Below are 18,499 nucleotides of genomic sequence, written 5' to 3' on the forward strand. Positions count from 1 at the left end.
TTTTGAATTCCCGAGCAGTAACTGATAGGTATTGTAAACATTATTATTTATAAATAAATATTATAAATAAATATTGTAAATATTGTTTTGAATGTAACAAAAATCATACAAACGTATCAAGTCAAACAGTGGTCGTACGTTTACAAATCACGCTTGTTGTAAACTGTGCCCCACACACAGATGGGGTGACTCCCCTTCACGCCAGGGGGTGTTGAATAATTGCTCGCGTGCATACAACTGTATATTCTCTCTTTGTACACATGCACCAAAGAATAACCTGGTATTATGCAAAAAATATAAGAAATTTTATTCGTAGTTTCAAATTTCATTCTTTATTCCTTCATTTAAAAAAAAAATATAATGTATATGAAACTGCAGCAAGGTATGTCAAGGTTTACAGTCGCGAAATTAAATATTCTAAGCTGATATAATGAATTAATTATGTTATATATTTTGTATGGCTGAAATATACGGTTTTATTTGGTATTAAAGTAAAGCAGATATTATGTGTTAATGTAAAATTTGGTTTATCTGTTTACTAAATTTAATTCAATTTGAAACGGCCATTTAAATATGTTAAGCCAAAGTTTAACAGACGTTTAAATATTTAAGGTTGCTTGGAAGAAATCTCTCTTAACTATAAAGCCACCCATTGTTCTCTTAGTTTTTTTTATGCAACTTTGAATGGCAAACAAGCTGACGGGCCACCTGATGGAAAATGGTAACCGTCGCCTATAAAAATGAGCAGTACCATGGATATAACAGAGTATACTGTTTCGCCCATGATACTCCCTATGCGTTGCCATTCCTGATGACTCAGGTGTTATGCCTCTGTACCCTGTAAATTCACTGCCATATCCCTTTAAAACGGAAACACAGCCATGCAAACACAACTGTTTCACGGTAGATACACGAATGGGATAGAGGTGCCCACGTAAACGACTTTTGTACCCTCTCCCTCTGGTAACTGTTAGTGTAATATTCTTGTAGTTGTTTATATCTACAATATAAAAAGTTTACTATTGTAATCTTATGAATGAAACAATAAAGAGCATCTATCTATCTATTTTTATAAACAGCAAATAACTACTAGGAAAATGTAACCAAACAATTTGACGTTTTAAATCAAAGTGTTTTAAATCGAATATATAAAAAAAAACTCGTCATTTATCAGTACGTATTGATACAAATGAATATAGTATGTACATATTTTAATCATCATCATCACATCATTAGTTATCTATTCACTGTTGAACATAGGACTCTAATATAGACTGCCATAAGGCACATTTCTGAGCCACCTGCATACATTTACTACCCACGATATATTTGAGGTTATTTTTTTTAATGGGTGATAATGGAATGGTAACCCCACCCGCGCTATCGGTATACACCGGCGGGGCACCAGCGAAGAATGATAGTTGAGGATGAAGCGGGCCAGTTAGCCCATCGTGACGAATTCAACGAGAATTGTTCACGATGGTTTCCAAGGGGAACCACGTGGAGGTTGACCTGCTAAGGCATATTGCTAGCAATGGGGCTGTCAAACCTCATTGCTAACAATCCCTTTCCCCCCATATATTTGAGGTTGCCTTTCAAGAACCTGTCTACCCCATCGGTTATTCGAGCTATATAAGCTATATAAACACTTTAATTGTTTCTAATAAATAAAATACTGTAAAATAATCACGCTTTTAATGATTTAATGGCAGCAAGTGCATTTTAACCCCTGCATTGTCGCCCCTCGTTCTAGGGGCATTTTATGATATAGAATGCCTTTCATGTCATCCACTCACCAATTTAATAGCACGTGCCTCATAAAATAAAAACATGCAAATAATAGTTATTGGATATTTTTTTTATACAACTTAGAATGGCAAACAAGCTGACGGCCCACCTGATGGAAAGTGGTAACCGTCGCCTATAGACATGAGCAGTACCATGGGCATAACAGAGTATACTGTTTTAATGATTGGATAATATTGTAACAGATTCTTAGACTATTACTAAAGTGAAAAAAAGTGTCCTCCTCTCTCGTACTCGCTGTGCCCAACAAGATCCAGAATTGAAGTTGAAATGTTATCTACAAATTACATTATGGAATGCAATAAGAAATAAATAAATAAATAACCTGTCTGGTAAAGAGGATAGAATATGGTGTATTGCCTTAACAAATTGCATTGTATGCACCCTAACACTTATATGTAAGGCTTCATTAAAATCGTTCAGTTCGTGTACTGTATTCAAAGGTGTATAGTAAACGTAGTTAGGTTCGCTTAATTTTACATAACATATAGGGGGTTTCAGTTCAGTGGGCAAAAATAAGAAATTCTTTATCGGTCTGCTACCCAATGTTGGGGTGCCTCTAGTTGGGGTGTTAAGGACTTAAGTGATATGCATTAATGACTTTTTAAAAATATTGCAAACTGTGTTGTGATTATTTCTGGCGGTTTTATCCATTTTTTTTTTTATTTCGGTATACTCGACTAGTTTTGTACTCAATAGGAGTATAGAAGTTGTACTCTTATTTATGAGCGCGGTTCACGGTAGTGTCGCGAGCAACACTGTCACTGAAGTAGTTGAAATTTTAACTAATACAAGTATGTTAATATGTAAGTAATATGTCTATATGTTTTAGATTATATAGATAGAGTATAGAGTCTCAAAAACGGGTCAATTTTCGTCAGCTAATTGTCAAATTAGCTATCTCATATTTTGTTTCAGAATTCTATATATTTACGCATAAAATGTATCTTGACGCATTATTTAATAAATAAAAAGATGCAGAATTTATAAGACAAATTAAATATAGAAGTTATAAAGGAATCACTCATAACTATTTGTCACGCAAAATTTGTATGAAAAAGTAAACGCGAGATATTTTTAATTCAATTACTTGCAATACTAAAACCATGACGCTTTTTGTTTTGTATAAAAAAAAAGTGTTTAATTTCACTCAGCCAAACGTCACTTGTGCTGACTATATTGTGACCCGTTTTTGACACTTGAAGCTCTAGTCATATACTGTTGGCATTGCTATGCGATTTTAATTTGTTTATAAATATATAAATGGTTATAATTCAGCCTACTTGAGTTAACAGTCGTCTGAGTATTTTTGGAATGTTTTTGATTGTACGATCTAGACCAGGGGTGGGCAAATATTTTGATAGTCGGGCCACATTGCAGATGAAAATTTGACACCGGGCCAGTTTTTTTTTTCTAATTTTAAGTTTAATTTTTGCTAAGGATGTCAATTAATGAATTTTAAAACCAACATTTTTGAATTAAATTATTTATTAAACGCTGAAAAGAGCGGTTGTCCGGGAGAAAATTTTGGCTCCCACCGGCCCTGATAATGTGTATAAGTATTGCTTAATATTTTATCTAAAAATTTGTATGCACCAATTTATGTTAGTCAAAAACTAATACTTGCGTTTTTAATAATAATATATACAATGCTTCAGGGACCAGACAAAATTCTACCGCCGCATCCGGCCCGCGGGCCGCCATTTGCCCAGGTCTGATCTAGACTATGTTAATGAAGTTTTATTATTATTAAAAAAAAAATAAACTTTAAATAAAAAGTAAATTAAAGTAAAATCAAATTAAGTCAACACATTAATAGGTTAAATCTTTTCATACATGTCATATCACGCTGATTATAAATCTACAGAGTTCAAACCCCGTTGTTCTGCAGTCGGGAGGCATTAAATATTTAAAGAGTACACAGACTGATTGCAAGGAGTAAGGGCTGTGGAAAGGGTAATTTATTGTTAAAGGTCTCGTAAGCACACATTATATTTTAATGTAATAACTACCGGTTTAACAGAAGAAGACTTTGTACAAAAGTCGATTGCTTGGGTACCTCTGTCCCATTCGTGTTTCAACCGTGAAGCAGCTGTGTTTGCATGGCTGTGTTTCGGTTTGAAGGGTAGGATATAGCGTGAATTTACTGGGTACAGAGGAATAACACCTGAGTCCTCAGGAATGGCAACGCATGGGGGGTATCATGGACGAAACAGTATACTCTGTTATTTCCATGGTATTTATGTTTTTTTATTCCATAATATACTATATTTTTTTTATTCCATGGTACTGCTCATGTCTATAGGCGACGGTTATCACTTTCCATCAGGTGGGCCGTCAGCTTGTTTGTCATTCTAAGTTGTATAAAAAAAAACTTACGTGTAATTAGATCGAGAAAGGTCGACTAGTTTCGGGATCATATTCTATCATGTGAATTGATTGCTGTTCTGGATTTTTAACAGTCAGTTACATAATAATCTGGTCCTCAACTTAAAATAACTTTCAGTTAAAGAAATTCAGAGACGTTCGGTTCCAAATTGGCTCGACTGAGATCGAATTCGGGACCTTATTTACGAAAAGCAACATACCTATTACTTCGGCACGGAAGTCGTATAAAAAAGAAATTATGACACGTACAGTTAAAAGAGTTCTCGGCCATTTCAATAGAAAATGTTTCATGGCGTCAAGCCATTAAGTTTGACAAGAGCAGCAATAAATGAAACCACCACGCGGCAGCTGACGTCAACATCAACAGTCCCCAAGGGATAGCTTTATGGCTAATAACATTATCTTCGAAATGGCTGCCGTAAAGATATATAGGTGTTGTACTATGAGAAAACCGTGTCAGCTGTTTGATAAGTTTATGGCGAAATTAAATGAGTTATGGTAGGGTTGATGACCTTCAACACTTTAGGATAATTATTTGTTAACACGGATATTGATAAACATAGACGACGCATGTATTTATGGAAAAAACACAGGCAAATCTCTTTGCATACTAAAACCTTTTGAAGATACTCAAAAATTAATCAGTTGGTATTGTGAAGCTATCAGTGTACCAGAACTTTCCAGAACAGATTTTTCCTTTTGGATTGGGATCCATGTTTTCATTTATCCCTTTAAGGTATGTATGGAACATATTTCAGCCTATAGGCTATGCAACCTTCAGGCTATAGAATTCGTTCATGGGAATTTACTACCTAAAGATTATGAATAATTTACAGAGTTTTATGGCATACATGATTTACCATTCTAAGTTGCATAAAGAATGAAAGCTAAATCTGTGACAATTTCTTTTTCAAAGTACTTATCTCCTACTACCGGTGAAGAAGTGTTCTGCATAGAGGTATAATCCTTTTAAATATATCAGGCCTCATCTAGATATGTTATGTTGTCTAACATCAATGTTGTGCTCGTGTTTGTGATAACAAATATTAATTTTGTGATTTTTTTTTAAATTAGCTGTTTTTTTTTTGTCTCCAACAATTTACAGTTTCTATCAAACATTCATAGGTTGACTAGAAGAGATTTCTTTTAAGGCATAAGTACGCCATTGTACTCATTCTTTTCTTAGGGAACTCTGTATCTTATAATTTAAGACTTTATTGTACAATAAAGTGTTACAAACAAACAAACAAACAAACACAGTTATACGATATTATACCATAAAACACAAAAGGTTTTCTTTATAGATTATTAAATAAAATGCAACTCTCGTACAAACGTTATAAAGTATAGTTTAGCCAAATGTTTTCGGCTATCCAAGTCCGGCAACCGGTAAATAATTATATCGCGCAAATACAGAGACCTGATTATAACAAGTATAAATTATATCAGTGATCAAGTTAACATAAGTACCAACTAGATATTTAGATAATTTGTACACTATTATATGGATATTAAATACATTTCTCTTTGTCACCAGGCGGACGCCAGCACCGCGTTCCTGCGGGCTGCGCGCGCCGGCCAGATCGAGAAGATCATCAGCCTCCTCGAGCAGGGGGTCGACATTAACGTTAGCAATGCTGTAAGTATATTCAAAATTATTATTCAGTACGTAAAACTGAAAATTTACCCGTTCTATTTAATATAAGTAATAATTAAGTCGCGACTCCGTACAGGCAAATGCAGTGTAGGACGACTCCCCCACTAGATGGAGTGACGACGTCAAATGCATTGCAGGGAGTCAGTGGATGCAGGTGGCTGAGGACCGTTCATTATAGCAGTCTATGGGGAGGCCTATTTCCAGTAATCGACATGACTGAAATGATGATGATAATGATCTAATATAATAAAGTAAAAGGGTTATTAGTTAAAAAAAATTTGCATTTAACAATTGATTTCTTGAAGAAGGTTATTGACCTATCAATATCACGATACAACCACGTATACACAAACCTTTTTAAATCCACATTTTTTATTATGTTATATTACAACAATACTTATACTGATAATCATCGTCATCATCGTATCAGTCGTTAAATGTCCATTGTTGAATATAGACCTCCTTCATAAACAAAAAAGCAAAACCCTCCTTAGTTTTGCTAGTAGTCGCCACGCTAAGCAGGTGGGTTGGCAACCGCCGTTGGGATATTGGTGATATTTTGAGAGGAACGCTACTGCTCATCCCTCTCATCATCAAGTTCTCTTAGTCGTCTCTTACGACACCTACGGGAAAGGAAGAAGTGGCTCATTCTATGCCGGGACCACACGGCATACAAATAACGTGTTGAAATTATCAGTGAAGCTAATAAGCTCAGAAAGTTAATTGAGCTATAAAACAAAGCCGGAATACTTTGCAAAATTCTTTCCCACGGAATTCACTCGGAAATATAATACCATTTCCAAAATAAAGTTTATTTTCCATTGCTGCGATGTAAAAACATTTCTACAATTACACTTATATGCGTTATGATCACGCGATTTGGCATCACGAACTCTGGTTAAGAAACGGCACGTTATGTTGCTTTGGTGATACCGTAGCAATGAATTATAAATAAAATATATATTCTTTCTATAAATGTTTATAATGTTATTGATTGTAACCTGTTATGAATACCTTTTTTAAATAAGCAAATTTTTTTTTTAAATTATATAACTTTGTGTTCTATGTTTATTACACATAAACATTTTATGTATATATATATATATATATATATATATATATATAGTAGTAGTAAGTAGAGCTTTATATTTACATTATTATATGTATCATATCTCTATATTAAGAAATAAAAGAATTTCATTGTGCTTCCGATCAAAGTGTTTATAATTACTCCTCTCCATCCAAAAACTGCCTAGAAGCGATTGCTTTCAATGATAAGGCCGTCTATTATTTTTCTCAGTACGATCTTGTAATTGTTGGAGTCTATATAAATGTACTATTGTAATCTTTTGGAGGAAACAATAAAGTACAGTAAGTAAAACATTTTTTTTTTTTATACAACTTAGAATGGCAAACAAGCTGACGGCCCACCTGATGGAAAGTGGTAACCGTCGCCTATAGACATGAGCAGTACCATAGACATAACAGAGTATACTGTTTCGCCCATGATACCCCCCATGCGTTGCCATTCCTGAGGACTCAGGTGTTATTCCTCTGTACCCAGTAAATTCACACCATATTCCACCCTTCAAACCGAAACACAGCCCTGCAAACACAACTGCTTCACGGTTGAAACACGAATGGGACAGAGGTACCCAAGCAATTGACTTTTGTACAAAGTCTCCCTCCCATATTATATATAATAGACCACAGTTTGAGGGGAATTTATGCTGTACACTATATTGGAACAATGCCAATACTTTGATATTTCAAACTATTAAGCGTTTGCCCTTTGTTTTACGTTTGACGTACTTGGAACTTTTTTTGGCAAAGACCCCTTAATAATTCAAGCATACTAATAATAGGTTTTTATTCAATATACACTGCAGTATCATTAAAGTCTACACTAAAATAAATACCATTTGATTAAATTTTTTTTTTAAATCGATTATTATAACAAAATCACCGTTTAAAATAAATACATTTTGTATTATTGTTTGTTATTATAAAAATTAAAAATGAAGAAACAAGCAAGTTTGTCATATCTACAATCTATCTACAAACTTCTTTTATTACACATTTTAATAATAATAATTTATTTGCATAAAATGTTGTCTTCTATTTTCTATTATTTTAATTAATGTTCTTTTCTCGTTCAATAATAGATAATAGAAGAGGCAAAATGCTGGGCCACCTTATACGTCATGACGATTTTTTTAAGAGCATAGTAGAGGGAAAAATAAAGGGCAAAAGAGGAAGAGGAAGATCGAGGAATAACTACATGAGACAGATAAAAGAAACACTAGGTGTCAGGTCGTATAGGGAGGTCAAGGATATGGCCTGGGTTAGAACTGGCTGGAGGAAGATTAATTTACCCTTTTATCTACTAATTACATAATGGAATGCAATAAGAAATAAATAAATAAAAATAAATAACCACGATTTAAGTGCGTGTTATTTTGTGCAAGAAAATGTATTACTTAAATAGTATAATACATAAAAATATTTGTCCACAGAACGGTCTAAATGCCATCCATCTCGCGTCCAAAGACGGCCACGTGGATGTGGTCAGGGAGTTGCTCGACCGCGGCGCTGCCATCGACGCCGCTACCAAGAAGGGTAACACTGCACTGCATATTGCCTCGCTGGCTGGACAGGAAGCCGTTGTCAAGCTATTGGTGCAGAATGGGGCTCAGGTAGGATCCTTATTGTAAACTAGCGGCCCGTCCCGACGTCGCACGGGTGGACAGTTTTAGATTTTAAAAAGTGGCCATTAAGGCTGCACAAGCGACGGAAGCTTAAAAATGGAGTAACTTCTCCCGTTTTCCCAACATTTCCCTTCACTGCTCTGCTTCTATTGATCGTAGTGTGATAAAAAGTATACTATAACCTGCCCAGGAGTATTAAGAATATTTGTACTAAGTTTCGTTAAAATCGGTCGAGTAGTTTTTGTTTCTATAACGAACATACAGACAGACAGACAGACAAAAATTTTACTGAATGCATTTTTGGCATCCGTATCGATCACTAATCACCCCCTGATAGTTATTTTGGAAATATATTTCATGTACAGAATTACCCTCACTACAGATTTATTATAAGTATAGATAGATTACAAATACAGCGTACGGGTATACCCTAACATTGTAGAGCTGTACTTTAATACTGTACTGTGCTGCACTGTACTAATGTAATGGGTACATTTGTATAGATACACGTAGATAGGTATAGACGTATTTACATTTGTCTATGTCTTTTTCATATAGCTTCGCTATTGTACATCTAAAAACGGTAGCTCACGAAACTTTTGATGAAACGGTTGAAATGAACAAATAGAATGTCAAACAAATTATTATGAAAATGTTGCCAATGTTGAATAATAACTATCGTGAGTCATACTGTATTGTAAATATTTATGTCTTCTTTACTCACGTTTATAATTTCGTGCGATGTCCGACTAGTTTCGAACTCAACAGGAGTCCTTACTCATGAGCGCGGTTCTGTAAAGTAATGGAGTTAAAGTAAGTAGGTAATGGTTGAAAAATTACTATATGAGTCTGATCAAAATCCTTTTTGTGAAGATGTCAAGAGGGTCTGAAGTCGGCATGTATGTGTCAGTTATGAAAGTTGACGAAGTAAAAGAATATTTGTAAGGATTGAAGTCTTTGGCATTCAGTACTTAAGATTGATGAATAAATGTCATTTTAGAAGAAGATTTCTTAAATGTTTAATTAGAGAAACTAAATAGTAACCCACTGCTATGTTGTAAATAGCAGGATGCAATAATAAAACATATATGTATTTGAGATTGAAAATTAATAAGTTTAGTGAATAAAATACATGTCTTATAACAACAGAATGTTGTTATCGTATAATAATAAAGCCGTAAACGTTGACCATGATATCGACATCTTTGGTAATTCTTTAGTGCGGTTTACTAGGCTTATTAATAATATGGATTGGTAATTTGGTCTTCTCTAATTGTATAATTGTTACTTAGTATACAGTACCAACTCCTTCCGTTAGACCGCATTCAAAGTCGGGCGGCTCGAATTATCGATAGTCAACGCCTTACTGTCCGACTTGACCCATTGAAACTGCGCAGAGATGTTGCATCTCTGTGCATCTTCTACCGAATTTATCATGGGGAGTGTTCTGAGGAATTGTACGGATTGATACCTGCTGCTGATTTTCACCACCGTACAACCCGCCACAAACTAAAGTTTCATCCCAATCATCTGGACGAGTGGCGGTCTTCCACCGTGCGTTTTTCAAGGCACTTTCTTCCACGCACAACCAATCTTTGGAATCAACTTCCAGCAGCAGTATTTCCGAACCGATACGACAACATAACCTTCAAGAAAAGAGTATATTCCTTTTTAAAAGGCCGGCAGCACACCTGCAATGCCTCTGGTGTTGTGGGTGATCATGGGCGGCGGTAGTCACTTACCATCAGGTGAGCCGCATGCTCGTTTGCCCCCTGTGTTGTAAAAAAAAAAAAAAAAAAAAAAAAAAAATTGACGCTTATCTGTGAGAGTTGTATACACCTTTAATTGATGTGTTCATATGGCCTTAAGCTTGGTAGTGAGAAGTAAGATTTTTTTGTTCAAACTTAGATTTAAGCATTTTTTAATAGTAGTTTTTCTTTTTTACTTACTAATAACATTCTATATTGTCTACTTAATTATTGTGAGCATATTGTTGGTGTGTCTTTTATAAATAAATAAAAAATAAATAAAAATAAAAATCTGACATAGAACAAATTTAAAAGTAATACATTGTTCTAAAAAAATCTTCGTGTCAATAGCCAGTATTAAAACTCCAACATACTAACTAATATATACAGTGTACATATTAAAAGACTTGGAGACTTTTTTAATTTAACAATTGGAATTAGTCGTTACAACTGTCTATTTGCCTTAAATAAATAAACTAATTTAATTACCAAGTGCATAAAACTTTGAGCTTGAAACTTGCTTTAATAAGATGGTATAATCAACTATTATTAGGTTAACTAAGTAGTTAAAAATTAAATGTTAATTGTATGATAATTTAATTCTTGTTCCCTTATCCTATTTTATTAATGGATCTGTGTTTTAAAATAAAAATTTTTGGTTTTTAAAATTTTTCTATCAACTACATTAATTTACAAGTGTATGGAAATTTGAGCTTGGAACTTTTGCTTTAATAAGATGGTATAATCAACTATTACTAAATTAGTCAATCGGATAAGAATTAAGTTTAATGTACGATAATTTATCTTGTTCCCTTATCCTATTTTATTGATGGATCTGTGTAAAAAAAAAAGAATTATTTTTAGTCTTTTTAAAAAATATATAGAGGTCAATGCACTAACAAAGTTGATGCTCTTACAATGGTAAATAGTGTTCTATCAAAACCGACATTCAAAATCGGAGTCATACATCAATTAACGATAAACGATTGACATTGATCATAACAAATCACCACCGCGTCCGCAGCACTTCGGCCGCTTTTGAATGGACGTCAATCAATATTTATTTTTGATGTTCTCCTAATTCTTTCTTACTCTATAGTTATTAATAGTTGGGTTTATAATTTTATTGGGTTTATATTTTGTCAATAAGGAGAAGGAAGGACGTCTATTTTTATTTGCTTTTTAATTTTTTTTTTTTAATTAGAAACAAAATTTTTGCGTAATGAATACTTGCTAAGTATGCCAGGCCACATCTATGGATATTTCCATTACTTGTTAGTAAACTTTTTATTTATTACTATATTAGCGGTTAACTATCCATTACTGAATATAGACTTTCTCTATAAGGAGAGTTTTGTCAGTAGTTGTCACGCTTGGCAGGCGGTTTGGCAACCGCAGTTAGGCTTTAGAGATGTTTTAAGAGGTACGCTGCTGCCCTTCTTTTGACCATTAATTTCCCTTAGTCGTCTTTAATGACACCCATGGAAAAGCATGGGGTGGTCCATTCTATACCGGGACCACACAAGCAGTAAACTTAACTTACACTTAATATATACAATAAACGGATTGTTATATTATTAAGTGTAAAGATTACCGCGAAAATCTAATAAGTTTTACTTATTAGTTAATCATGGGTTCTCCTTTTTAGTTTTTAGACAAGTTTGACAAATATGACGAGTGTCCATACTATAGAAATTTTAGCCATTACGTATAGATATGGACAGCACCATAAACATTAGCACTGTGATGCCCATTATACCTGTGATATGTTGCTATTCCTGAGGTTATTAAGTCTTCATAATAAGTAATTCAATTTTTATGTCTAAAGATCTGTTTCATTGTTTAGTTCATTTCTTAAAAATAAGTAATTTTTAATATTATTTTGTTTATACCATGGAGGTAGCAAATGAGCAAACAGCTCGTCTGATGGCAAATGGTCACTGTAACTTACCGACACCTGCAACACTAGGAATGTCTAGTACGCTGTGTCGACCGTAAAAAAATGTTTTTTTTTTAAGAACTTTACAGCTATAACAGCTTAATGATTAAATATATATAACAACAGAGAGACCAGAGGGAGACTTTGTACAAAAGTCGATTACTTGGGCACCTTTGTCCCATTCGTGTTTCAACCGTGAAGCAGTTTTGTGTGCATGGCTGTGTTTCGGTTTGAAGGGTGGGATATGGCGTGAATTTACTAGGTACAGAGGAATAACACCGGAGTCCTCAGGAATAGCAACGCATGGGGGATATCATGGGCGAAAGAGTATACTCTGTTATGTCCATGGTACTGCTCATGTCTATAGGCGACGGTTACCACTTTCCATCAGGTGGGCCGTCAGCTTGTTTGCCATTCTAAGTTGTATAACAAAAAAACAACAGTAGGCCAATTAAAAGTTACCACATATTGTTAACGAAAATTTATATTAGGTACAATTTAGATAATTGTTAAGTGGGCAGTAATAATACAATTATAATAATGCCAAGCATGGCAACTACGGGCAAAACCTCCTTTATAGGGAAGGCCTGTATTCCACAGTAGTTAAGGGTTAAAATAAATGATATTATAATTAATAATAATCCAATGACCCAGTTTTGAAGGTATATAGGTACGTTTTTAATAAGCAAGTGAATTAAAATATTTACATATTATAACATATTTTTGTACGTGTAATTGCATGTCATCATGCTATACAAAAATGTACCATATTTATGGTAATAATTGTGGTTATAGTTGCATAGATTTATTATAATTTCTATAATGCTACGTGCATATAGGATTCTCTTTGTTCGAGACTCATGTTGATCATGATAGATCAGTTTCAAAGAAAATTAACTTAGAAAAAACAAATAAGCTGACTGCCCATCTGATGGTAAATTGTAACCGTCGCTTATACGAGTAAGTATGAACTGTACCAAGAACATTATATTAAAAAAAAAAAACAAAATAGTTAGAATTCTATTAATAATAAAACCGATTTTTTTATTAGGTGTCTATATTATTTTCACTGAAAATGATTCGAATTTATGGTACATGGAAGATAAACCTAAGTGAGAGATATATATATTACATGTGAAATTTCCGAGGAAAACTTTAAACTTATACAATACAATACTATATAGGTATATCAGTTAGTTGGTAGTGTCATCTAATTATACAAATATCGTTCATAAAAGAAAGAAAGAAGGTAGGAAGAAAAGAAGAAAGCAAGAAAGAAATATTTTTATTCGAGTAAACTTAGATTTAAGCATTTTTGAATAGTCATTTTTTCATTATTTCACATATATGTACTTCTTATATGTATACATAAATTATATGTACTTCTATAACATTTTGCTATAGACACACACTTCGTATGACACAGTAAAAATCCATGATTTTATAGGTCATTACTTACGTCATGTAACAACGAGTTATCTACGTCATTATACATCAAACATTTCGTGTTACATTGCAGCTGTGATATCAATTAATTAAAAATAACACGATGTTTATATTCTCAAATTTATATTTATTATAATGTTTTTTTTTGTGGATGATAATGGAATGGTAACCCCGCGCGCGTTAACGGTATACCCTGGCTAGGCACCAGTGAGAGATGATTGGTGAGAATGAAAAGGCAGGTCAGTCCATCGTAATGAACATACCTGGAATTTTGCACGATGATTTCCACGGGGGTCTATTGTAATTAATTACATTAGTAATTAATTACATTAGTAATTAATTACATTAGTAATTAATTACAAATGTAATTAATTACAATAAAACTGAATTTTTATGAACTAATTCTTCCCCAGGTCAACATTCAATCCCAAAATGGGTTCACTCCCCTCTACATGGCCGCACAGGAGAACCATGATGGTGTGGTCAAGTTCCTTCTCGCTAATGGCGCTAATCAAAGCCTAGCTACAGAGGTGAGTCAACATTTTTTTTATGCTACTTAGAATAGCAAACAAGCTAACGGCCCACCTGATGGAAAGTGGTAACCGTTGCCTATATACATGATATTTAAAATAGACATAATTTTTAGAAGAAGGGCTAAATTAAAAGTACCCGTAACCGGCGAGTGTGTATGAAAAGATTGATGAATGTGGAAGAAGCGAAAGAGGTTTGTTTGAATCGAAGCATTTGGCGTACCATTGTTTTTGCCTACCCTAATGGGAGACAGGCGTGACAGATATGTATGTATGTATGTACATAATTTTTATGCTTAGATTAACTATAGGTTTTCCTAGCGCAATTTTTATAAGATTTTAAGCAACTTTCAAAAAGAAAAGGTTCTTAAAGCGGTTCGAAGAAAGAAGAACATGGATAGATTTTCTTTATTCGTCGAAACTAAACATGTTATAGCATGTGCAACCCAATGTTAAGAGGAACCGATGTAAATATATATGTTAATATTATAGGATGGCTTCACACCGCTGGCAGTGGCGATGCAGCAAGGCCACGAGAAGGTGGTGGCTGTACTGCTAGAGGCAGACACTCGAGGCAGGGTCCGTCTACCTGCCTTACACATCGCCGCCAAAAAGGACGATGTTAAAGCTGCTAATTTGTTACTTGAGGTGAGTTCGGTTTAAATTATTTTTAGATTTTTTCAATGCATGATAATTGAATGGTAACCCTGACTCATCACCATCACCTTCCTACCCTTATCTTAATTATTATTTGGGATCGGTGTAATATTCTTTTCTCCTTCATTCTTCTCTATTTGCAGTCATTTCTGCATTCATTTCCATTCTGGCCATATCACCTTTCACACAGTCCATACATGTTTTATAGGCCTTCCTTTGCCAATATCTTACAATAAAAATACAGTCAACTTATTATATATTTCATACAGTTCAATGTTTAATTTTATCCAACAACAATAACTTACCTCCATTTATATGTCTACTGAGAAGGTCTAACTGTCAAGATGATATATCTTTATCTCGAATAAATCGTCATTATAGAACTATTTCCATACTTAAATATATATTTCAATAATATTTATGAATTAGAACGAATGCATCGACACTTAAGAATTTTTTTGTAGTGTTGCCACAAAATAATTCTTTTTCTTTTTTCGTCCTTTTTCCAATACAAAAATTTCAATATTTAATAACATAATTTAATATTTATCAACCAGAACGAGCACAACCCCGACGTGACTTCCAAGTCTGGTTTTACGCCGTTGCATATAGCGGCACACTATGGCAACGAATCTGTGGCAAGGTTGCTACTTGCCAAAGGAGCAGATGTCAACTGCGCGGCCAAACACAATATATGTCCTCTACACGTTGCCGCCAAATGGGGTAAGTGCTTCTGGTAAACACATTAGTTCCTAAGGTCAATGGATGACGTAAATATCTGTTGTAATAGGAGAATTAAAATGTATTTGTTTGACAGTCTGTTATGATAGAATGTTAAATGCATTAATTTTAACTTTTGTAATGAAAAATAAAATGTAAATAGTATTTATATTCGATAGTTTATATAGACGTTAGGATGTTTGAATAATAAAAAGAACAAAAAGTGCGTGAACAAAATAGCAGTTGGAGATTGATGAATGAACTATATTTCTTTGGGAAAAATGTCCAGTGGCACAGATAGAAGAATGAAAAATTTTTTTTCCAAAAATGAACGACTTCACCCATCCATTAACAGACAATAGATTAGTTTACAAAAAAAATATACACTCACTTCAATTTTAACTAAATCGAAGTAACTACTTTGATTTAAAAACCAAACTAATAAACCGATTTTAATAAAATTTCTACGGGACCAATCATAAAGGATATCCTTCCAATAAAAAAAAAATCCAAATGAATTTATAAACGATGAAGATCTGACATAATTAACATAAAATGAAGTCGTTTAAAAATACAACTCGATTAAAAACCACCGCCTTTTCTGAAGTTGGTTGTAAATAAGTCTTAGTATTATAAATACATATATTGAACTTAACAGGTAAAGATAACATGGTAGCGCTTCTCTGCGATAACGGCGCTAACGTAGAAGCCAGGACTAGGGATGGTCTTACTCCTCTGCACTGTGCGGCGAGGTCTGGCCACGAGAGGGTCGTGGAGGCGCTGCTGGATAGAGGCGCGCCTATTACTAGCAAAAGCAAGGTAAGTTACCCTTGCCTCAGTTTTAACTGGTTTTTATTTTATTTGAAAAAAATAGAAGTATCTTTTAATTTTAAAACATATGATAAAATACTGTAGAACAGACTTCCTTCTAACATTTGAGATAGTCTTTCCATTACTTCATTCAAGAAAATGTATATATATATATATATATATATATATATATATATATATATATATATATATATATATATATATATATATATATATATATATATATATATATATATGGTATGTGTGTATAATAATATATTATTATTTATTATGTTTGTATCTGTTTAGCTAATAATTTTTTCTTTCACTACATTGGGTTGGCTGGAAGAGATCTTTTTCAGAGATAAGCCCACCCTTGCTAACAAGTTGTAAAACAAATTGCTGTATCTTTTTCTCCTGATAAAACTGCGTCCTAGTTAAGTCCAGCAGGCACATTAACATTTGTAGCATAACATTTGTATTGTAGATCGTCACACTTCATAAATTAGAGATTTAAGAGACTAAGTTGTATATTGTATAGACATTTTCACAAGAAAGTAAACATTTAATTTATCTTTATATCTTTATAATCATTTTTAAAGACCGCGTTTTTTTTCTATTCCTTTTTACAAATCAGATGTTTTCACTTTTTCTTATATACTCAAAACCTAATTGTATTAAGAATATAAATTATATTATAAATCTGAATTTTGTAATAAAGAAAAGACATATTCTGGATGTGCGCAAATCAGCGTATTCTCTGTTTGAATTTGTAATTCTTTATTATTTTGTTTTAATGGTAACAAAAAGGCTACTTATTTATTTATTAGCGAAAAATATCCAAAATCAATGATATATAATTAATCCAAAATATCTAACCTGTACTATCACCATACAGGTTGCCCGCCCTAGTGCTTTCTAAATTAATTTATTAACTTGGAGATTATTTTCAGTATCTCGTAAATCGTCATAATAATACTTATTACATCGCGCAATAAATATATTCTTTATGGACCAGAATGGCTTGGCTCCTCTGCACATGGCGGCGCAAGGTGACCACGCTGAAGCAGCCCGGGTGCTGCTGTCCCGACGGGCGCCAGTCGACGACGTCACCGTTGACTACCTCACCGCGCTACACGTGGCCGCTCACTGCGGACACGCCAAAGTGGCCAAACTGTTACTGGACAGGTAAATTTTATCATCATCATTACAACCAATCGATCACTGCTCGATATAGGTCTCCCTTATATTACGTCACAGAGTACGTCCTGTGCCATTTGTACCCAGCGGTTGCAAACACTTTTACGATCGTCACTGTATTATTTTGTTTGTATGTGTATATTAATTTAAAAAAAAGTATATAAGTGAGCAGAAGTACATCTTTACTTTTTTCTCCAAGTGTCTATATTAAATTACAAACCATAGATTAATATAGTTTTTTTTTTCTTTTTTTTTTATACGACTAAGAATGGCAAACAAGCTGACGGCCCACCTGATAGAAAGTGGTAACCGTCGCCTATAGACATGAGCAGTACCATGGACATAACAGTACCTTCTCTAAAGGGTATCATACACTTGCACTTGTAATCTATTATGGTCACTCCATCTTGCGGGGGAGAACCATTTTTCTTTATTGATTATTTGCCTGAGCTATATTGCACTCCATTGCCAATTCAGTTCGCAGATTCTGTGGTCTGTCACCAAAAAGGATTTTGTCTTTGGCGTCTAAATATTTTATTAAATTTTTTGATATTGCATGTAGACATATCAAATATTCCTATGGCCACACTTTTGGTATTGAGTATCGTCGTATTAGTCCCTAACTGTTCACTGCTAAACATAAGCTTCCCCCTTGAGGGGTTTTGTCAGTAGCTGCTACACTTGGCAAGCGGATTGGCAACCGCAGTTAAGATTTGGAGATGTTTTAAGAAGGACACTGCTGCCCAGCTCTTGTCCTCTTTTAGTCGCATCTTACGTCACCCATGGGAAAGGAAGGGGTGGCCTATTCTATACTGGGACCACACGGTGATGGCATATATATAATTGTCCATTTGAATTAATACGGTGGGAATATGGCAGTGCAATTATAA

General features: G+C 33.9%; 1 protein-coding gene across 7 annotated transcripts in view; it reads left to right on the top strand.

Annotated features, from left to right (window-relative positions):
- LOC113519433 (ankyrin-1) overlaps positions 1–18,499 on the top strand; it is a 78,506-nt gene that overhangs the window by 14,674 nt on the left and 45,333 nt on the right. For all 7 annotated transcript variants that reach the window (XM_031909565.2, XM_031909563.2, XM_031909564.2 and 4 more), the window contains exons 2-8: positions 5,732–5,833; positions 8,368–8,547; positions 14,106–14,222; positions 14,715–14,870; positions 15,437–15,602; positions 16,258–16,418; positions 17,428–17,597. In XM_031909565.2, the coding sequence (XP_031765425.2) occupies positions 5,732–5,833; positions 8,368–8,547; positions 14,106–14,222; positions 14,715–14,870; positions 15,437–15,602; positions 16,258–16,418; positions 17,428–17,597 (1,052 nt within the window). The remainder of the gene's footprint in view (positions 1–5,731; positions 5,834–8,367; positions 8,548–14,105; positions 14,223–14,714; positions 14,871–15,436; positions 15,603–16,257; positions 16,419–17,427; positions 17,598–18,499) is intronic.

The sequence above is a fragment of the Galleria mellonella genome, unplaced genomic scaffold, assembly GCF_026898425.1.
Source record: "Galleria mellonella isolate WM207_F2 unplaced genomic scaffold, CSIRO_AGI_GalMel_v1 utg352, whole genome shotgun sequence".
NCBI lineage: Eukaryota > Metazoa > Arthropoda > Insecta > Lepidoptera > Pyralidae > Galleria > Galleria mellonella.